Raw genomic sequence first — 23,253 nt, 5'->3', positions numbered from 1 at the left:
CAAAGTACTGGCGCGGTAATATCTATAGTCTAGAACTGAAGTAAGCGAGGCACTGACTGCCTGGCTGGCAGGCAGAGGCAGTCAAACAAAAGATTCCAATCGGAGTTGGATGGCCAGCCAGCCAGCCGCTCATGTGCCGTCCGAGTCGGAGATCATTCCCCTGCCGTTGCCGTTCCATCCCAACAGCCTGGGGCGTTGGCGTTGCCTTCGGCTGGCCTCGCGTCGCGTTGCAAACACGGCGAGCTCGAGCTGTACCACGCGTGCCCGTCCGTCCAAACAGCCCACGGTGGCCGGCGGGAGGATCTCGCGATGGCGTCTGGACAGATTCAGCACCTACCTAAACAACAACTGCTGGGGGGGGCGTCTGTGACATTGCTGCCACCGGCCTCCGGCCTACTGGACCCGCGCGTCGAGTAGGTGAGGCATCGCGCTTCGGAAACCGACGGCGCAGCGCGACGTACCGTTGCGAGGGGGCGTCTCAGTCAGTCGGTTGCTGCTGATGGTCCTCGTGCGTGCGACCGGCGTGCATGTGTCATCCCGGGGCGAGTGTAACTACCGCGCGTCGGTGGCCTGTTGCGTCGCGTGCTCCTCCCAGGAATTCCTCCCTCTCTCTTTTTTAATGCAAATGGGCAGACCGGGCCGCTGCCGCCGCACAAGCGCAAGCGGTCGTCCGGTCGAGGCGTGCCCGCGCCGCGCCGGCATGTGATGTGATGAGTGAGCCCCGCGTGACCGCGTCCCCTGCCCCTGGGGACTTCAGTAGTGTGGCCTGGCCCTGCGTGCGCGCGTGCGGCGAACAGTGCGGTAGCGGGCTAGCCGGCCGCCGGCCGCGCGCGGGGCAGATGGCGGACTCCACGGCCATGACCGTCGACTTCCTCCGCGCGCGGCTGCTCTCCGAGCGGTCCGTGTCCCGCGCCGCCAAGGAGCGCGCGGACGAGCTCGCCAAGAGGGTACTTGACGTGCCGTGTCGCCACGCCCGTCGCTCCTGCGCGGACCGACCGCCTCTGTCTGACGTCGACGGCATTGATTCTGTTGTGTGCGTCGCTTTGCTTTCAGGTCGCGGAGCTGGAGGAGCAGGTCCGGGCGGTGACGGCGCAGAGGCGGCAGGCGGAGCGGGCGGCCGCCGACGTGCTCGCCGTCCTGGAGTCCCAGGGCTTCGGCGGCCACCTCTCGGACGTGGACGACGACTCCGACGTCTCTGGCCAGGATAGCGGCGAGGTGGACGACGGCAAGAGGCGCGGCGACACGGCCGGCGCCACTGTGGAGGAAGGGGAGAGGGAGCCATCGGCTGCCAAGGGCGAGGCCGAGGACGCGCTGTCCGGGACGGCCCAGCCCGGCGGGCTTTCGTGGAAAGGCCGCAGCGTGAGCCCGCGCAAGGCCAGGCAGCTCAAACAGAGGCACAGGCGGAGCTTCTTCTACTTGCTCTCCTCCTCCGATTCCTCGCCCAAGTACCGAGTGGGGCAGTCGTGCCGCAAGAACAAGAGGCGGGTGGAGCTGAGGTGCGGCCATACCCATACACGTCAGGGTCCGTCCTTTGCGGTGTCTTCTTACCTGACAACGTGCGCTTCTGTGCTCAGCAATGCCAGCAGGCCGATGGCAACGGAAGATGACGGCGGGGGCGGCGGGAGTCAGAAAGGTCGGCAAGATGGGTCGGATTTCACGGACGACGGCCAGGCTGACATGGACGGCGAGGTGGGTGGCGATGAGCGGAGTTCAGGGGGCGGTGGTGGTGGTGGCCAGTACGTGATCAGGTACGAGGAGGATGGGGAGATGGAGAGGGTGCTGGAGAGGCAGGCCGAGCTGATAGGGCAGTACGAGGAAGAAGAGAAAGCTCAGAGGGAGTGGGAGAAGCAGTACAACGAGAACAGGAACGCAAACAAGGTAAGCAACTGAAAATTCAGTTTTGTACTGGTGAATTATGGTATTCTTTTGCTCGACCCCACAGTACACTGTATATGTGCATCGCTGTAAAACGTGCACATTTGTGTGGAGGCATTGATTCTTTCATTTCTGATTAATACTGCAGAGTCTAGTATTCATTACTGAAACCTCTAGTGCAATTGTTTAGAATTGGGCATTTGATTAGGTGAAGCTTTACATTTCTTGTTCACTTTACCCATGCACTTCTGTTTTACAAATTTCAGGGTGATGTCGAGCTAAAGAGTAAGGCATATCAGACAGATGCAGGGGCTAAATCAAATGTGAAAAACCTCAGCAGCACCAACAACACGTCTGCTGATCGTCTGCAGAAGGGTTCCCTTTCAGAATCGCCCCAAAACGGTGCCCAGCGGCGTGAAGCAAACGAAGAGCCCGATCATGGTTGTGCTCAAACGTCTTCCATTTCAGCACCAGAAAGCTCCAGCAACAGCACAGTCACAAGGCAAGAAGATCAACACCGCGGAGACCAAATATCTGACGGCGATTCAGGCTACAGTACCAATGCTCGGTCTCCTAAGCACGACGACGCCGTCATCAGAGCGCCATCAGATGGGAGCCCATCGAGCGACACGCTCAACAGCAAGGTCACTGACTGGAGCTCGTCACAGTTCCATGACTGCACCGACGGCCAGCTTGACACGCAATCGTCGTATCCACCGGCGTCATGCAGCATCGCGGACATAGAGAGTGTCCTGCAGGCGCTTCAACGTGCTAGGATATCCCTGAGCGCCAAGCTGAGCAAGCCAGTTCCTCCCAGCCAGGTGACCCTGGCACTCCCGGCGCCCGGAGATGAGCACAGAGAATACGACGACCTGCCGGCCAACGATGACGACGACGACTCGTATGGGTACGGTGAAAAGCTCAGCGGCTCAAGTCCAGGCCTTCAGGAGATGCTGGCGCTGCCGGCACCAGAGGATTACCATGAAAGGGACAGGGAGGATTCGCAGCTGGACGCCGCTGCCATTTCGCATGTAGAGAAAGCAAGCAGCTCGAGCCCTCATCGTGAGGAGATGCTGGCGCTCCCCGCGCCAGGAGACGACTACCGCAAGGAGATCGAGGATTACATGAAGATCCCCGTCGGCAGTCCCGGTCTATTCCGGTTGCCCATAGACTCGTTTCCAGTGGATGAGAAGATGTTCTCAGGTACTGCCTGTGGTTCAAGGTTCAGTCTGGGAGCAGCGGCTAGCCACGCCACGAGCATTTTCAGCAACCCTGCTGTTTCTTGTGGTGCCGCAACGGCGACATCAGTTCCGTCCATTTCCAGTGATGGTTCTGGGTTCCCATCAAGGCAGGGAATTGATCTTCAGGCTTCTGGGCTTCTCTCGGTGCCTGCTTCTGGTAGGTGTATCAGCATGCCAACACCAGATTTTGCAGTTGGGACTGGGAGTGCTCCTTTCCTTTCTGGAATTCCAGTACTTCAGGATCTGAACAGAGGCATGCCTCTTGCAGATGCAGATCTGTTCATGCAGCGTGGTATCGAGTGCACCATCTCTAATAAGTGGATGTTGTGAGTAGTTTAAGTACGCCATACGTCTTCTGTTGATTTCTTTTGCCTGTAGTTTGGTATAGCAGTATATAGCATGGAAGCAGCAGCAGGAGTATGTTGAGCAGCAGCTATAGCTTTTGTTTACAGACAGACAGGACAGGACCGTGAGTGTGACTGTGGTACTGGTAGTATGTCTGCAAAGGTTGTGGAAAGGCAATTTAAGATGAGCAATGATAAATTTGCCACCACTGACTAGCGTCGACACCTTTGGCCGAATTGGTCTCCAGTTTTGCTGCACTCCAGTGTCGCGCGTGACGCGAGTATGTGGTTGCGTCTGCCTGCGTCCTGGAGCAGCCTCACTACCTTTTTGTCCAGCCCATACACACATGATGATGTTGGGAGCGGCAAGTGTGCTGCCCTGCCGCCACCAACGCCAGCCACCCAGCCGTCATCATCGCGACCACCGCCCTTCCTCAAAGTCGTCATCCCGCTTGTTACGCACGGTCCGATCCGTGCGGGTGCCGGCCGGCGTGCCGCAATGCCGCTCGCCAGCTTCCATGCCCGTTTGACAGCTTGCGCTGGCATCCGCAAGAGGACGCACGCTAGAGTCAGGATTAGGCTGGGGGACTGCAGCCACAGCGATCACCCTACTGACAGGTCACAGCCTCAAAGGTGATAATTTACGAAGCCGACCTTAAACATAGTACTACATCTGAGATGGAAATTCAGCACGGCAATATGAATTCCCAGTAGGCTGTACTTTACGAAAGTGCGGTTCTGGAATGACTATTGACTACAAAACAAACTGGAATTCCTGTGTACCTAAGTTAACACAAAACCAGATAGGAGTTCAGGTATAGCTCAGGGGTTTTTTTTTTAACCGGGCCTGTACAACAAATTAATATCCCTAAAACCAGCTAAATAACAGGACCGTCAGCGATGATATACAGCAGTCTCAAAGTATCTGAAAATTAGATACATCAGGATCAGAACATGCTAACTAACCTAAGGAGTAATATAGGATATACACCAGCTTGTCGAGAAACGGTCAGTCATGATTCATGAAAGCTTGAGATGTTTATACTTCTCCATAACTACAAACTACCCAAAATTGTGCTATAGGCCAACACACTTCACCCACCTGAACAGGCGTCCAATATTGAAAGGAAGTTCATAGTCTTTGATGAAAGCCGATTCTCTCTTCGCTGCCTCCACTTCTGACCATACATACAACCCCCGCTCTTGACGACCGCCAGGGACTGTGTTGTCAAGTATCAGAGCAACCAGAAATGCAATGACCATGTTGAGTGAAAGTACCGTGTTGAGGACATAGTTCACCTGAAACGCAAGCAGATAACGAAATTACAGTGAAATGCTTGGATATAACCAAGGCTGTCAAAAAAACAAGATGACAGGACGTTACATGCTCTATATAGGATTGTAACTCCTTTCTTAAAAAAAGTAAGGTATAATAGTGTCCTAGTCATAGGCCCTCTATCAGGTTGGATTGAAAGTACAAGTCAATAATTTAGGCATTCGGATCTCAAGGAATAATCATAGAAATCAAGACGTTTTTTTTTCCTTTTGGCTTCCCTAGCGCAACATTGTGAGGAGATGGAACTAAAGGAAAAGGCAAAGTAAACTGAAGAATATCGTTGAAACCACTTGACCAAAGGAGCATGAAGATGCATGAAAATGGACAGTAATAAAATTCACCATCCTTCAAGCTTAAACAACCCAACATGTACTTTAGTCAAGCATCAGATTTTTTACCTACTACCGCTATCATAGTACTTGACAAATTTCAGTTGAAGCACATATCTTGAACTGCCAAGCGACAAGCGCATAATTCCTTCAATCAGTGTCTTCACATGCTATCTTTTTTTTTCATCATTCATTTTTTAAGTTGAACAATAGAATCCCAAAACTATTCCATTTGGGCAGCAATAAAGCCCCCAAAGTTCAATTTTTCTTACGAGCTGCACTACTATTTTATAGCGTTCAATTGGGTTATTTATAGCTGATCATTATGTAGTCAGACCCCTCCAACAATCTATCTATTATCTTTGATACTTCGTTCTTATCGATGCCGTCTGGGTGCTGGTCAACAATTTCAGCACAGGAACAAGCTTAGGCGGTTTGCCTTCCTAATAAGCCAGTGACGAGTTGTGCAGTTGAAGGCAAGTTGAAGGCAAGCTGGCCACAAAGAGCATGGGGAAGAGATGTGTTCAAGGCACCAGAAACGGGATGAGAAGAGATGTGTTCAAGGTACAGGGACACAGAAGAGGGGTGGTCGCAGGGCCCACATGGCAGTGGCACAGCTGCACATGCAGTTACTGCACGGGAAACAATAGGGTGGAAGCCTGTAGCAGGCAAACAAATCAGAGGCTCCTATAGGACCCAGTTAAGGTTACAGTTTTTTATTTGCCTGGATTTTAGGCAATAATACCACAAATAAAAAGCAGAATGGGATAAAGGATTCTGATGAAAAAAAAAAGACTCGAAGTTTGAGTACATACCCCGCCAGATCCAGTGTGAACAGGTCCATGAGATGCAACAATGTATGGTTGAAAGTAAGTTGGCACTGATGAGTTTGCGCTAGGATGTACACCGTACTGCTGGAAGTATGAAGGAACTGATAGGGACAAGAATAGAGCCAGCCCAACTATAATGCTGTTCCTAGAGCTTCCAGTAGCACTGTAACGAAGGTTGGACAAGCCAAGAGCACAGAGCATAGCCCACATGAAGCAAAGGAGAGCAGCAACCATAACATCAGGAATAGAAGCAATGAAGGCACCGACTTTTCCTACAAAGGGGTCATAATAACATTGATAAGCAAGAAATATGTCTGTTATGCTTTGATTATCTTTGCTCATAGCATGATAAACTTTTCATCTAACTGAAAATGTAAAATAAGTTTCTTACCAATAATAGAAAGCAGTACGAGTAAAATAGCACCAAATCCAACTGCTCTTCGGCTACCCATTTTAGTCACAGCAATTGTGTGTACATTCTCTGTTATCGTTGCAGAACCAACTCCTGTACCCCAAAGACCAGCCAATACTGTAGATACACCCTCAACACCAATACCTCTGCTAACAACTCCAGATGTTGGTGGCCGGGTAGCCACAAACAAAGATGATGCATGGTAGGAACCGACCTTAAGTTGAAAAGGCACGACATATTGTTAGGAGAGACAAACTTGAATCATAAGTATACTGGAGTCAGACGGTTGCTTCTGGATTTTTAATATAGTAATAAAAAGAAGACACTGTCTTTACTAAGCTAGCTAATTTCCATGAACCATTAGCAGAGCAAAATAAGTGCTCAAGAAGAAAGCCTATGTCAAGTTGATCATTATCGAGGAGTTTACAAATGTACGTAATGTGCTACTGGGGCAGATCTAATCCAAATAATACATTGCAAATTTATTATGAAAGGTAAAGACACCATGGAAAGCATTGTAGTTAGAATCAAACTTCAGAGGAATCATCAACTTACTGAATCAACAGAAGCAATAACTGATACAACACACATCACAAGGCCCATTTTCCAGCTAAAAACTGGAGTTCCCCATTGCAATGGATAGGGAAATCTGAACCAGGGTGAAGATCTTAAGGCATGTGAAGTGTCTACACGGCAAGATTTCATCCTCAATACATGCTTCCGACAAAAGGCTGATACATTGTTTGAGGCAGGAATATTTGCATCACAACCTTTGTAGCTATAAACTCCAGTTGCGGTGAGAACAAAAGCAACAGCCCATGTGATTCCTAATCCAAGAGGAACCTAAAGAGGTAGCATTAGTAGTCCAGAAATTAGTCTCTCATACCAACCAACATGCAGCACAGATCCACAGATTCAATCAACATCATAAGTGAAAATCTTACCGCATAAATAAGAAATACTCTGTACCCAAATAACTTTATTTTCCGGAGATACTGCAGCAAGTTAAATAGATAAATGATCAGAGAAGGATAAAAAATATTCACATTATATCACATTGTGTCTAAAAAGTTATTTCCTGCATACTCACAAGTGCAAAAATAACCACCATCAACAACTGCAAAATTCCCATCTCTATACATGTCCCTATTTTAGCAAAACCATAACTGAAAAATGAAAGCCCAACAGCTGCAACTGTTGGTGAGACGACAACTGGATTTATCAACCTGAAATAAGCAGATGAAGACAAAACACACAAATAAGGTATATATATCACCTGAGTATTACTACTTGCCACAACATATGGTGAATTGTACAACAAAAAGACGAGGTGCATGAGTATTGTATTCATCAGTTACAGAAACACAAAGGATGTTTATGGCTGGAAACAGACGGTTTACACTTAGAGACCAATACGAAGTGGCCAACACGTAACAACAATGATCCCTGTAGCTTTAAGTCATCAACATTCAAGAAATATGACTATGCATTGTTCATACTGTATGGCCATGTGAAAGATGATTCCAAACCCATGCAAAAGTTGTTATATACTTTAGATATTTGGCATTCAGAAATCAGAACAAAACTTCAGATGAAATCTTAAATTCCCTGAGATTATGCCACCAAAACTATTTTCTTATTCATTCACTACTAAGGCCAATCATGTATCTGCATTAATTAATCATTGCACACCTAGAAGCACAAGAAACGGGTTTATATTTTATCAACAGAAAAGGAGGTATACCTAAGAAATAGTGACATGAGTCCTGTATATCCCAATACCACTTGGAATGCACCTCCAATTATTATAGCTCCCTGCAGGTGCTTCATTATGTGTTTAAAATTCTGCAATGAAATGCAAGTTGTTAAGCTCAGTCAGGACTGCTAGTAGAGAACAGGAAACAAGCAAGCATTGCACGACTGCAACATTTGCCATGTTCTAGGCATGCAGCAACAAACACACAAAAATTTATGCATACATTATCATTGAGCCCAAAGAATTCTGGGGAGTTGATGATCGCGAGTGCAGGAGCCAGGTATACAAAGGATGGACCCTGTACAAGTGGCAGTCTCGTTCCAACAAACATGTGCAGCAATGTAGTCATCCCGGTGACGAGCAACACTGTGGACACCACTGCCGCCATGTCATCCTGACCCAAACAGGACCATATATAACTTCTTCAGTAACAAACCAGATAAATCAGTGATAGTGCACAAGATACAACAAATTCGATTCCAGAAACTCACAGCCGAGCCGCCCATAGCAGGGACCATCACGAGAGGGATCAGGATGATTGAACCGACCATGGAAATGTAATGCTGGAATCCGTATACCACCAGAGGAACTGCAACGCAGCATAAAACCGATCAAATTAATGCACCGCACATCATTACCGCATACCACACATCACCCGTGCACATTTCTCTTCCCCCGTCGGGCACTTACGCATTCCAGGAGTGTCACGGAGCTCGTACTTCACATGAGCCGACCGCTCCGGCGCCTCCTCCTCCTCCTGTAGCCGCGGAAGCGAAGGCGCGGCCGCCTGGCCGTTCGGCCTTCCGCCATCGGAGTCCCTCCTCCTCGTCCTCGCCTGAGGAGGCGGCGGCGGGGGATGCTGCCGCTCGCCATTTCCCGCGGCGGCAGGAGGGGCAGGGAGAGTGGAGCTGGGCCGGGCCGGCGGGCCCGACTCTAGATCGGAAGGGCGCTCACCGGGTCGAGGGAGGGGGACCTGACCGGAGTTGGGGGCGGAAGCCGAAGGCAGTGACTCGCCGGAGACGCGGGACTGGAAGCCCGTGCGCTTAGCCCAGGAGAGGGGCTGCGCCTGCGGCTGCGGGGGCGGCGCAGGGGGCCAGGGGCCGGGACGCCCGCGGCGAGGCTGCGGCAGAGCGCCGGAGGTCGACGACATCGCGGGGGCGGGGTACCGCCGCCGGCGAGCGGCGGCGCTTGGGGAATGGTGCTAGGGAGCGGGGGGGAGTGGCGGTGGCGAGGGTTTTAGGGGAGTGTGGGGTGTGGAGGGAGCGAGGGGCGGGCGGCAGTGAGCTGGACTCCTCCTGGACGCGTACAAATCCGGGCGTGCGGAGGCTGATGCGGAGATTCTGCGGACGCGGGCGGGCGGGCGGGCGGGGCCCGCGGCGTCAGAGGACGTTGCGGGCTTTGTGCGGCGTGCGTTTGAAATCGGATAGATAGAGAGTCAGGTCAGGTGTGACGGGTGTGGTTTTCCGGGTCAAGTGACGAGTGGTGCGTGCGTGACTGCGAGGTCGTACTCGGTCGCTGTTTGGCACTTGGCTGCTCTTGTTGCTTCGCCACTACCACTAGGCACGGGCACGAATACACGATAAGGTTCAAGGTTGGGTTCGGCACCATCCCCACGCACTCGACGTGGTTATGATAAAAAAATATCCCCTTCCAAGGCCCTAATGAACTTCCAGCGAAGAGTCTTTTTGTCGTTCTTTGTAAGGCATGTTCCGTTCGCACGGGATACCGATCCAGTCAGGAACATTGTATTTTATACCGCCAAGCATCAATATGAACGGTTTCGGCCAAAAAACAGCCTAAACAAACGGCCCTAAAGCAAAATCTTTGGAGATCCTTATTTGTTCTGTATTATCTTCCGCATTATCACCGATACTAATATCTTTAGCAGTATAGCACATATCTTATCTTATACTCTTATAAAGCAAAATTTCACTACATATTTTTCTCAACATGCCAGCTATACAACTAGTCAATCCATTGTTACACACAATTAAAATCCATTAGTTCATACAATTGTAACGTCTACGTCAGCAAGCCACCTAATTTTATAAATATATAAGTTGTCTAATTAGACAATACATATTTATATTTCTTATTTATACTTACGGCAATGAACGGAGAATTCTTCTAGTTTTACTGGTTTTGAAACCTTTTTTTAAAAATATGAGCACGTTTTTTGTACATGTAGGTCGACTTTACCATAATTTAAGTGTCATTGTATCAGTGTTGTGGCCAAGGCAATAGCGTAGATTGATTATTTTATGACATATGCATAAAAAGATGAAAATAAATATTACAAAGAAAAAGGAACAAATTCCAAACGATTAATCGAATCCTTAGACCAAAAAATATCACAATAATAATATAAACAAAGAATATGAGAAAGAGAACATAAAGACTAGTTCTAAGGACTTGTTTAGTTTTTGGGGTGAAAATTTTTAGGACAATTATTATCCAACCATAGCTGAAAGTATTGTTCGCTGATTTATTATGAGAGAAAAAACACTACTAGCTGACAGAAAAGGTACAGCTTATAAAACAAGCGAACAAAGCCTAACTATGCTTAAAAGATTCATCTCGTAAATTACAGAAAATTTATGTAATTAATTATTTTTATATATATATTTAATATTTTATGTATGCGTCGCAGGATTTAGTGTGATGTGAAATTTTGAAAAGTTTTTAGATTTTAGATGTAACTAAACAAGACCTAAATAATATAGACACAAATTGAGGAGGAAGTATAGTAGGGGCATCGACATGTTGGGGGTGCTCGACGTCCAGACCCCCTCAGCCCTCCCTCCTCCTCATGGCCATCACATAAAAGTGCTAAGGCAACTGCTGTGATTTTATTGATCCCAACATCTAATAGCTTAGTCTCTTAGAGATGCTTATATATTATGCGCATTGAACATTCTATAAATTTACAAGCTAAGCATAATTGCTTTTCCTTCAAAATTTCAAATATGTATTCTTATGGACTTAAGCCTACACACCTCCTAGTTTTGAGATTAATGGTATATTTAGCACAGCTCCAACTTGATGAATTTATAGAGTTCTTTAGGGGTCTGTTTGATAGGGCTCTAGCTTCGGCTCTGGCAGCAACTTCTACGGAGGAGCCGAAGTAGTCCTACCAAACACTTAAGAAGAAGAAGTTGTTTTTTAATGAAGTAGAGAAGCTGAAACCGTTTCTAGACCAGGAGCCAGAGTCACAAAAAGTGGTTCCACCTCAAGTGCTCCGAAGCCCCTCCAAACAGGTTTATTAGCTTTATACATTCTTAGAGCTGTGTTACATTAAATGCATTTGCTTGAACAATTGATTTGAATTAGAAACATGTGTTTTAACCCAACAAACTCCAAATTTTATATAGATCTCAAAGATGAAACTATGCCAAACAAAGACTATTGTTACTCCCTTATAATCCGGTAAACATGATTAGTTATAGAGATTGGAAAAAAAGAAAAAAGAAAACAAAAAGTAGCTTATACGGAGTACTTACGAGACGTACCCGGCACCCCATTGTTGATAATACCTAGGCCATAGACTATTGGGTTGTGGAGTGTGTAACCAACTAGTCCATCCGTCCTAAAATAGAGTACAGCGTAACTTCTAAAATTTATATTAAAATATAATACATTCTATATAATAACTATGTTTCGATTTGGCAAGAATTGTTAAAAAGAAAGCTACAGTTTGAGAATAAACTCTATAATTAAAATAATCTATGGGTACATACGTTATTTGAGAGTCCTTGTAAGTTGTTTTAAACTTTATAGAATGTATTGTATTACAAGACACAGGGAGTACCCTTCATGAGCGATGTAAAGTCTATTATTTTGGTTTTTGAAAGGGGGCATGTTTTTTAAGTAAATTCCTTCGTGTACAAAAATGTGATAAGCACTACCTCATGTGTCATCGGAAATTTTGACTTCACTTTCGCAGGTCGCACAACTATCTACTCAATGAATCAAGACCGTAGTTGCAATGGAAATCAATCTTGTACACCAGTGCTCATACAACATACAAAGGAATCAACCTTTCATCCACTAATCATCACATAATGGACCACGACCTCCAAACTCATGTTCGCTTAAGCTTATCTACCGAATCTGTCAGTTATTCAGCAATGTTTTATCTTACAACAAATCAACAAATAGTACTTTCAGCCATGACTTTTTAGACAACCGAACAGGCAGGGGTTGCTAAAATAGACAATATGTACATCAAATGAAAAACATAGAAATCAAGGAGGAGAGAGAGGATACCTTGCTCTTGCAGGTCCACTGAGAGAATCAAAGATTTAATGGTAAAAATAGAGATGAGAGATGGTAGGGAGATTAGAGAAAGAGAGAGCACAAGGGTGATGGGAGAGTGAGGAGAGAACTGCTAGAGGCTTGGGCGGCGGATGTGCGTGCAACCTTAGATTCTAACCTCGACACTATGATCTATGGTAGCAAGGTTTGACTCCTAGATCTGTGGCACCAAAGGTCAGCGTCATGGCCTATGGTGTCGAACCCCCGTCACGTCAGCTCCACTAAAGCATGCCATGCCACCTAGTTTTCGTGGCTTTGACCATGGGGTCTAGATTCGAAAAAAGATTGACTAATGGTATAGATGTGTTTTTTTAAAAAAAAATGTTGAAAACAAACAAAAATGTTAGTGGCCTGGCAAGGGAGGGGAGGGGACTGAGCTTAGCTGTCGGAGGGAGTAAGTGACAAACAGAAGAGGAGTGGCTATCACTACAAGAAAAAGTGGCAGTAACGACGGGATATGTGGTCGTTAAAAGTTGATATGTGGTCGTTAAACGTTTTTAACGACCACAAAAATGTGGTCGTCCATGGTCGTTAAAGGCTCGGTCGTTAATACAATTAACGACCACATATAATTTCCCGTCGTTAACTTTTCAACGACGGGATAATATTTGGTCGTTGATACTATAGCATTAACGACCACGTTTACAGTAACAACGACCATGTTTGTCATCGTTAATATCATAGTGCCATCTTGCATAATGCATTAACCACCACATTTGTGGTCGCAAATTGTTTCTAGAAGGTAATGTAGCGGGTATTAGTGACCACTTCTATAGCATCAACAACCATATATTTATCACTAATAATTTTATATCGGAATGGCACCTATATAGCACCAGCAACCATTATGCAACATAACAATGGCATGTTTCACACAATAGGCAATAAATGAATTAATTTTCAACATTTCACAAATTCAACTTCACAATGGTCCTGGATAGTTCATGTGACCAAGGAGAAAACACAATTGAAATCATGAAACTAATAGTGGCTAACATAAGGTAGTACTAAGCTATGCTTGAAGGGATCCACCCATCAAATGCCTTCTGATGAACAACTGTGAGATCATGCTAGAAACGATGCTCTTCATCTTGCTCCCTGCAATATGTAAATTTCATATCAGCAACAAATAAATAAATCAAGAGATCATGTATAAATAATCTTTGTAGATGTAGATGCTTACAAATAATCACTCTTTATCCACGAGTTAAACTAGCACTCATATCCCTCTGTTGTTCGTGGTGTTGTTGGCGAGCATACATGCAGTGGGCCACGCTAGCGCATGGCGGCGAGCCATGGCTGGCTCCTCAGTGGGCGACACTGAACGACAAGTGGGGTGGCAGCGAGCCGTGGGTGGCGCCTGGCATTGGACGATGACGTCTGTGTGACCACGTCGATGCAGAATTAGGGGTTTAGCAAGTTGAGCGCGAAAGTCAAACGATGTTGGAGGATTGTGGATTTGGCGAGCCAAAGTGGGCCCTTTGTTTGCCTCTTGTGCTAACCTTAAGTAACAAAAAAAAGGCTCAATTCCCACTATTTAGCTAAACCAACCGGTCATCATCTTCTTTGCTACTTTTGGTACTTACGGCTCGCTCTCACTCGGCACCATGTTGGCTTGTCACGGTGGCTTGGCCTCTGCTTAACAGCTCGGTAGCCGGAGCTAAGGAAGAAGAGGGGGGCCAGGGGTCTTGAAAGACGCTACTAGTAGCTAGGGTGGAGATATCGAGCACGAATATAGCTTGGAGGTGTGCAAGTGCGACTTCGAGAAGCTCAGACTCGTGATCATGGAGTCGATGAGGCTGAAGTTTAGGGTGGGGCAATGTCAGCAGCAATGGCCATGACGTGGGGATGAAGCTGTGGAGGACTAGCTGATTTAGATTTTCGTTCTTATGGAGCTACTAGATCAAGCTTTAATTAAACTTAATATCACTTCTAAATTTCGTGTATAAAATAATCTACATTCCTACATTAAGTCAAACGTGGAAACACCCGAGTGGTTAAGCTCGCAATGGCTATTCGAGAGGTAACCAGTTCGATCCCATTTGCTTCTTCTTTAAACTTTTTTATATATATTTTTATTAATTCATGTCCTCCTACTTCACTCCGTGAAAAATGACTGCGATGAAACACAAGACATTGTATATGAAAACCAGAGGCAAAAACCATCGCGGGAAACTAAAAAAAGTGTGGGAAAATAAAAAAAGTGCCAAGGCTCACGCGATAACGACCACATTCGATGTCTGGACAACGACCACCAAGATTGTGGTCGTCGGGCAACATCTAAAGTCCGTAGGAAACCAGCTAAGGGCATCCGACGACCACATATTATATGTGGTCGTTAGAGTCTAGTCGTTGATGTTTGGTTTTCTTGTAGTGTATGATACGCTATGTGGGCGAGAAGGAGGAGATTACTATTGAGGAGTTACGATGGTCGATGGCTTAGTGGCTAGGTGTAGACGTGGTTTGGCTTGGGTTCTCATGTTAGAAAGAAGTATTTATATTGTGGCCACTAATGGTCTTTGCTAGGTCGAGTTTTAGTGGACCTATCCTTGATCTAGCTATGTTCAGGTGGGAACTATATGCGTAAGGGCACTCTCAATACAAAATTTATCATAATTTCTATAGACATTAATTATGGTGCCACCTAAGCATTATACTGATGTAGCAAGATAATTATTGAAGAGAGAGAGAGAGAGTAAAAATCATAGAAACTGGGTCTGAGTTAGAAACCATGTGTACACGAGATCCAAGACATGAAGTCATATGGTTGAGAATGGAGAGAGAATGAATGTGATTGGATAAAAAATTATTGTATAGAAACTATCCATTGGGATCATAGTTTCTATACATATAGTCTATAGAAATTAATATGTTTTTAGTATTGGGAGTGCCCTAAGTCAGATTCAAAGCCAACATAGCTATTGGACCATTGTCAACATGGGCATGATTTCCTATGAGTTGTGCCATAGTGGGTCACGTCCCCTATCATCTGTTTTACTTGTCCTTTTGGTCATCTATGCTAGTTTGATTATATAAATGTTCCTACTTAATCTCTATCACTATTTTACCAAAGCCCACTAATAAAATTTAGTGGATGCACTTTTTCACTGAAAATTTAAGCTTTCGCCGCACTTTCTTGCATCTGGATTACTAAGGCCTTATTTAGATCCAAAATTTCTTTTTAATTTTAATATTGTAGCACTTTCGTTTTTATTTGACAAATATTATTCAATTATGAAATAACTAGGCTTAAAAGATTCGTCTCGCGATTTACGGACAAATTATACAATTAGTTTTTGTTTTCATCTATATTTAATGTTTTATGCATGTGCCGCAAGATTCGATGTGACGGGAATCTTGAAAACTTTTTTGTTTTTGGTGTAAACTAAACAAGGCCTAATAAAAAACGTTATCTGCTCTTCCACTTACATTGAAAATGCGTGCTTTGCTATTCATTTGGAAAGATCAATGGTTTCGTCCTTGCACGTGCCAAAATTCCTACGATCTAGGCAAGTCAAAGCTGAGTACCAGCAATGGACGATATAGGCTGCTCGGCTCACCTAAATCAGCAATGGATTATAGGTGCTTGAGGTTATCAGGCAGAATCGGCATTATTTTTCATACATAAAACAATGTTTTTCTCTCGTAATAAATTAGCATCAGCAAACGAACAGGATGAACAAAAATTAGGTCAATTTCTTCCATTCCTTTATCTATATAATACTTTGTTATTCATCATGAACATCTTTATTATTTATTTTCAGTTGCGGCGTCACTTCGCTTGGTGATGCCGTGATGTACACTTGTCGACAAGTAACACCTTTTTTAGTGGCGAGCTGCGTGTATCTGCAGGCACCAATGGATGCATGTGTATGTGTATACCCCATTATATTAATATGCCCTCCGATCTCGATGTGGCTGTACTCATTACATGCAAACAAATTTACTCTGTTCTAGCAGCCACAGAAATATTTGTATAAACGAAGCACACGTAATCCAGTTTCCAGTCGGCTGAAAGAGTCTGGAATTTTGGCAGCCGGCTTCAGTTGCCAAACGTTGAAAATTTTGAAAAGATTGCTATCGAAATTTTGTAAGAATTCACTGTACTAAATTCAGTTTCCAGTTGTGAAGGGGTCAGGGGTGGGAGGCTGGGAGCATTCGGCATTGGATATTGACTCAAGCTGCTACTAGATTCATTAAAGACATAGCAATGTCAAGGATCCGTGCTATCTGTGTGCTAGTTGTTGATACTGTACTTGATAGCGAACGCTACTTACCCAATCCCGTTACGATTGACATATCCAGAACTGTCACGTCTCCTTCAGTATCTTTGCAGACAATCATCACCGACGAAAATACTGACCAGCTAACAATTTTTAAAATTAATATTTATTTGAAGATAGAATGCGAATGTTCTGACTGAAGTAGGGATTGAGATTCCTGATTTTACTTGATTCCCTTGAGACTTTGGCAGAGTTTTTTTTTTTAGTGCGAGAAATGGCTCCTCGAGGGAAGCTTTCTGGAGGAGTCACTTTTAAACTGTAGAGATCCTTCATAATTATTTTTTTTATAAAAAAACTGCAGAGATGACGCCTTCATTTTTTGATTCGTTAGGCTCCTGACGATGAAGTTTGAAGTTTCTTAGGTGAGGTCCCTCTCTGGTTCATGTTGCCACACAGATTCATATTAAAAAAAACAAACAAAGGATACATAGTTAAAAAATGAAAAGCGAGAAAAAAAAATAGAAACGATAAGATGGAAGTAGTGGAGCTGAGATTCGAACATGTTCAAGTAGCAATGAGCATTGCTATCTCCATGTTCAGGTAGCAGAGATACTCACGTGTTGGTGAATTTCTGGAGTGGTCATTCATTGGTGAAGTGGACATCATGCACACGTGTTCAGTTCACTACATACATGATGGACTTTGGTCTGGTGCAATGCGCAATACACCATGAGCCACAAGATGCACTATGTCTCGGTTGGTCCATCAACGTTGATGCGAGAGCAACGTAGTAAATCTTTGAGAGCAAACGCAAAGCGTCCATTATAAACTGAAAAGTACTTGAACCGAACAGCGCAGAGGCGTTATGCAGTAGCCTTAGTTTTCCGTTCATTCAAAAAAAAACAAAACAATTGGACACCGTTTTCCGTATTGTCGTAGTCGATGCCATCAGTCTGAATCGCCATGTTCTCCTTATTACATTATTATTAGTTGTCAGTCACCATTTGTTTATCGTCGCTGCCGTTTAACCAGTCACACCCCACAAAACAAAGATTGCTGCACGGCAGCGAGCTGCCTGCCCCTTTCGTCCGCCCTCGATACAGTTCGCACCAGCCCAGCCCAGCCCAGCCCCGTGTATATAGCTAGCCGCCTAGCTCTCGCGAGCTCCGCGCCCAGCTTGCCGATACAGCACACACAGCCGCGCGCCGACGACATGGGGATGGGAGCTGTGGCTGCGACGACCCGGGAGGATGAGGAGGCGAAGAAGATGGAGGCCGGCGAGGACACCGTCGGCCAGAAGCTCGACGCCGGCGCGCTCTTCGTGCTCCAGTCCAAAGGTGATTTAACTAATTAATTACCTCGGCGTCTCTTTCGTTCTTGCCATATTTTCCGGGTTGCACACCAAGCATGTGTGTCTGCTTACCGACCTGCAACCATGCATGCATCTTTGTGTTCCTTGAGCACCAGCAAGCTTCACGGTGAGACGTACGTTGAGGTTGTTTTTTTTTTATCCTCCTTTGCTGTAAGTAAGTAATAAGCAGAATAGCTGGTGGTTATTGCTAAACAATAAACACGACCTTAGCGATTCTACTGCTGTTCTGCTTGATTCATCTGGAGATGATTGCAGTCCTAATCACCAAGAACTAGCCAGTAGTGAATTCACGGTACGGTTGCGTACCCCAGCTATCAGTAAGTGCTGTTGTCAGACGAGAGATCGAGAAGACGATGATTCACCATCCCCCCCCCCCCCCCCCCCCCACACACACACACACACCCCACACACACACACACACACATTTTTTTTGAAAAAAAAATAAAGCAGATGAAGCTTCATTGATTGAATGGTGCTTGGCAAATGACCTGGCCAGCTGATGCTACTGTTCCTCCTCTGACCACAGACCACCTCCCTCCTGATCAAAAGTTCTCGGAGAGTGAATGCATGTTTCAATGCTCTTGCCAATCTATCTACCCTCTTGGCCGTCCAAAGTTTTCTTTTTTCCTTTCACAGTTTCACTTTACGGTAGTGCCCGGCCGGGATGCGTTCGTCTCCTTGCTTTTATCACTTCCATGACTTTTCGTCTCTGTACATCCCTGCTCATGGTCATGGCGGCACGTATCGCCTGCCGTCTTGCAACCGAGAAAGATGAGACAAAACAAGGTGTACTTGCGGGTGTCTCTCCGATCCCTGCCGCCGATGCCTCAGCGATGAATGCTCCAGCCTCCAGCCTCCAACAACATGTGCGTGCCATACTATCTGTCCCCTAAGGCCTTGTTTAGTTCCGAAAAATTTTGGGAAATGGACACTGTAGCACTTTCGTTTGTATTTGACAAATATTGTCTAATCATAGACTAACTAGACTCAAAAGATTCGTCTCGTCAATTTCGACCAAACTGTGCAATTAGTTTTTATTTTCGTCTATATTTAATACTTCATACATGCGTCTAAAGATTCGATGTGACGGAGATTGTGAAAAATTTTGCAAATTTTTCTGGGAAGTAAACAAGGCCTAAACTAGCCTGGCCCCAATCACACGACTACTAAACAACAACGAGTGACGAAATTTGATGCTCCATGGAATAGCGCATATTTGTATTTAGTCGTGGCAGTTGAAACAGGACCAACTAACACAACAGCCGCTCATCCATTTAAGAAAACATCTTTAACCAAATTCAGTTGGTTTAGTTAAATATGTGGGTTTTTTATACTTTTATTTGACGGATCCGATGACCACTTGGTCCGTGTGCTAGTTCGGGCCATCATCACCTCGTTGACTTACAAGCATCATGCACCCATGTTGCATACACACTGGAGGAGCAACAATTGTGGCAGAAATAGGCCGGGACCGGGAGGTTGGCCAAGGGCTTGGCAAGTTGGCAGTATGTGTTGTTAATTAGGCTCCGCTTTAACCATATTCGCTGCACCTCACAGAGGAATTTTAAGAACGAATCAAAGTGCAGAAATGTAAGTACATGTTGAGTTGCTTGCCGACGATGAGGTATACACTTGACGAAGCAAGTTTCCCTTTCTCCCAAAGTCGCATCTTTTGACCAGTCTGGACTAGGCACATCGATCGCCGCTTCGGTATCTTCTGCTTTACTGAATCTTCTCAAGGGACCTGATAAAGTCGTGACGTGCACATTTGAAAACTTGACGAATGTATCGGTTCAGAGAGATGATGTATATTTATTTTTTATACGATCTATATATGGTGCACGTGTATACACGTGGATAGCAGTACAGCACACACTCACGTACTTGACGGAAGCTCATCATCCAAACTCTCTATGCGTACTTGTGTTTCATAAATGAAAGTCTTTTGAATTTGGATCATGTTCAATTTGAAGTTTTGGGGGTGACAAACATTGAGATTTATACATGTGCCGCATGCAGGTTCGTGGCTGCACTGCGGGTACCACCTGACGACGTCGATCGTGGCCCCGGCGCTGCTGAGCCTGCCGTTCGCGTTCGCGTCGCTGGGGTGGGCGGCGGGGATCATCTGCCTCGTCATCGGCGCGGTCGTCACCTTCTACTCGTACAACCTCATCTCCCTCGTCCTGGAGCACCACGCGCGGCAGGGCCGCCGACAGCTCCGCTTCAGGGACATGGCCACGGACATACTAGGTCAGATATAAATATATCTACCGACAGTAACTGCTTTAATTTGGCTGAAACCTCTCAAAGAGAGCTTTTCGTTAAATGGTAACTATAGTATGATGACGACTGCAATTGGACTAACCATACACTATCATTCTCGTCGCGTCCACTGGCAGCCTGAAATAATTACAGGGTCCAAGATGCCAATTATCGGTCATCAGACAGCATTGATCGTTGATAGATGCACTTAGCGTAGATAGTTGTGCTAATAACAAGGGTGCATCCGACGAAAGGTCGAACGCATCAAGGAGTAGCAAAATTGCACAACTGAGCATTTTGAAAACCACCAATTAATTGGTGCGTCCACTGAATTAAGAGCTTATTATCTGCCCCTGTGTGTATATCCTAATAAGCTAGGGCAATGCTGCCCATAGCCGATTGCAATCATATGCATGCAGAGACAGACTTTCTTATACTAGGCACTTTGGCACAGCATCAACACGCGTACTGCATCTCTAAGTCAGTTTCTTAACCAATCGTCCTGCTTTGAACTTAACCCCCGTGATGCCAAATTTGTCCAGCCACGCGTTGTTATTAGCCCGTTGTTTTAGTGGGGTTTTCAGACTTGAAACATCAAAGCACGTGGCCAACGACTAGGACAGCAGATCGGTCAAGGTAGAGGCGGCAGTCTCTGTCGGCACAGCGGCTTCCAATATGCTCATGTTGATTAGTACAAGTACTAGTAGTAGATAAACGCAGAGAAAACCCAACTGTTTCCACAAGACAGGGCACGTTATGTGCGCAGGTTCAGCGCAGTTCCTCTGAAAACAGTAATAGGCCAAGGCCCCCAACGCTGACAGTTTTGTCCGGGGTCCTATGGAACGTACCATTTCAGAGTTCAGATCTGAAAGTCGTTGGAAATTTGCAAGGAAAACCAGCACACTGACTTGACTTCCCATCATAATTCACTGGCATGCAAGTTTCTCAAACCTGGAAGCATCTATGACATCACGAGCTACCAGATACTAAAGATAGGACGAGTAGTCGGTGTCAAATATACGTGTTGGGAAAAGATATCGTGAGTTGCCAAAATCAGACACGTTCACTGATATCTGATGAACTTTGCTTTGATTATGCTGAAGGTCCTGGATGGGGAAAATACTACATTGGGCCGATCCAGTTCATGGTGTGTTTCGGAGCAGTCATCGGGTGCACTCTCCTGGCCGGACAGAGCATGAAGGTACTGCCGATGCTACCTACTGCAAGTTATGGCAGAGAGATGATGGATCGAGCATGATATGATTCATCACATGCGTTCCTACTCTTTTTCCTTGACGACGTGTCTGACTGCCTGAGCATGAATGTGTGTTCCTACTTCACTTTCAGGCAATCTACCTGCTTGCCAACCCCGGCGGCACGATCAAGCTGTACGTGTTCGTGGCCATCTTCGGCGTCTTCATGGTGATCCTGGCGCAGCTGCCGTCCTTCCACTCCCTCCGGCACGTCAACCTCATCTCCCTGCTGCTCTGCCTCGCCTACAGCTTCTGCGCCGTCGCCGGCTCCATATACCTAGGTACCGACAGCACCTAGTAGTTCCTGGACCAGCATTTCAGCAGCTCAATGGAAAAAAAATTCCAGTGACAAGTAGTAATCGACCGGTACGACGATGCAACATGACAGGAAACTCCGATAAGGCGCCGCCCAAGGACTACTCCGTCTCGGGTGACACCCAGAACCGTGTGTTCGGCGTCTTCAACGCCATCGCCATCATCGCCACCACGTATGGCAACGGCATCATCCCTGAGATACAGGTGCCCCCTGATCATCCGAAGCTAGCTCTGAATCAAATAATCTACTACTCCTAGTAATCATCAGCCGTGGACAATGATATACATATGGTCGCAATCGTAACAACAACTTCGTGTAACGATCGACTTTGCCATGTAAACTGTAATGTGTGCCTTCTCGTTCAGGCAACGGTGGCGGCGCCGGTGACGGGGAAGATGTTCCGGGGGCTGTGCCTGTGCTACGCGGTGGTGGTGACGACCTTCTTCAGCGTGGCCATCTCGGGGTACTGGGCGGTCGGCAACCAGGCGCAGGGCACCCTGCTGAGCAACTTCATGGTGGACGGCGTGGCCGTGATCCCCAAGGGGCTCCTCCTCGTCACCCAGCTCTTCACGCTGCTGCAGCTCTCGGCGGTGGGCGTGGTGTACCTGCAGCCCACCAACGAGGTCCTGGAGGGCCTCCTGTCGGACGCCAAGCAGGGGCAGTACGCGCCGCGGAACGTGCTGCCGCGGCTCGTGTCGCGCACGGTGGCCGTCGCGCTGGCCACAACCGTCGCGGCCATGCTGCCCTTCTTCGGGGACATGAACTCGCTCATCGGCGCCTTCGGCTTCCTGCCGCTCGACTTCGCCGTGCCAGCGCTGTTCTACAATGTCACCTTCAAGCCGTCCAAGAAGGGGTTCCTGTTCTGGCTCAACACGACGATCGCCGTCGTCTTCTCGGGGCTCGCCGTGATCGCGTCCGTCGCGGCGGTGCGGCAGATTGCCTTGGACGCCAAAACTTACAAGCTTTTCGCCAACGTGTGAGGAGAGCCAAAACTGACGCAGCTGTAAACGCCCTAGATGTTTTGTCGCGACTCGTGAGCGTTTTGTCGTGAAAAAATATCAGGTACGGACCATCCCGATTCCCGACGGTGTTTCTGTGCGGACGACTGGCTGATATGTGGTCCGTAAATCATGGAGATGACGGTGGTACTGTTCCTTTTGTAGTGGTGTACGATCTATGGTAGTATAAACACGCTAAAAATGTGTTTTCCTGCTTGGCTAAGGAAGCTCGCAAGTAAGCCGAGGCCTTGTTTAGTTCCGAAAAGTGAAAATTTTTCGGAACTGTAGCACTTTCGTTTGTTTGTGACAAATATTATCCAATCATGGACTAACTAGGATCAAAAGATTCGTCTCGTGATTTTCAGCTAAACTGTGTAATTAGTTTTTGTTTT

The 23,253-nt window shown here is 46.4% G+C and overlaps 3 protein-coding genes across 3 annotated transcripts; 2 read left to right on the top strand and 1 right to left on the bottom strand.

Moving 5' to 3' along the window:
• Nucleotides 622-3,669, top strand: LOC8060122. Its single transcript, XM_021457699.1, has 4 exons — nt 622-947; nt 1,054-1,496; nt 1,575-1,878; nt 2,142-3,669. Exons 1-4 carry the CDS (start codon nt 711-713, stop codon nt 3,444-3,446), a joined length of 2,289 nt encoding a protein of 762 aa, XP_021313374.1. The 5' UTR covers nt 622-710; the 3' UTR covers nt 3,447-3,669.
• Nucleotides 4,271-9,405, bottom strand: LOC8058938 (nucleobase-ascorbate transporter 12). Its single transcript, XM_021457700.1, has 10 exons — nt 8,814-9,405; nt 8,615-8,712; nt 8,347-8,517; nt 8,112-8,212; nt 7,458-7,593; nt 7,312-7,362; nt 6,923-7,210; nt 6,347-6,581; nt 5,941-6,227; nt 4,271-4,759 (listed from the first exon to the last, which is right to left on the bottom strand). Exons 1-10 carry the CDS (start codon nt 9,271-9,273, stop codon nt 4,538-4,540), a joined length of 2,049 nt encoding a protein of 682 aa, XP_021313375.1. The 5' UTR covers nt 9,274-9,405; the 3' UTR covers nt 4,271-4,537.
• On the top strand, nt 17,835-23,084 carry LOC8058937 (GABA transporter 1). The gene is made up of 6 exons (XM_002458748.2): nt 17,835-17,997; nt 20,052-20,282; nt 21,398-21,495; nt 21,642-21,828; nt 21,936-22,066; nt 22,229-23,084. The coding sequence occupies exons 1-6, from the start codon at nt 17,874-17,876 to the stop codon at nt 22,841-22,843; spliced, it is 1,386 nt and encodes a 461-aa protein (XP_002458793.1). The 5' UTR covers nt 17,835-17,873; the 3' UTR covers nt 22,844-23,084.

Source organism: Sorghum bicolor, chromosome 3 (assembly GCF_000003195.3).
Source record: "Sorghum bicolor cultivar BTx623 chromosome 3, Sorghum_bicolor_NCBIv3, whole genome shotgun sequence".
Classification (NCBI taxonomy): Eukaryota; Viridiplantae; Streptophyta; class Magnoliopsida; order Poales; family Poaceae; genus Sorghum; species Sorghum bicolor.
This window is presented reverse-complemented; position numbering and strand designations above follow the sequence as displayed.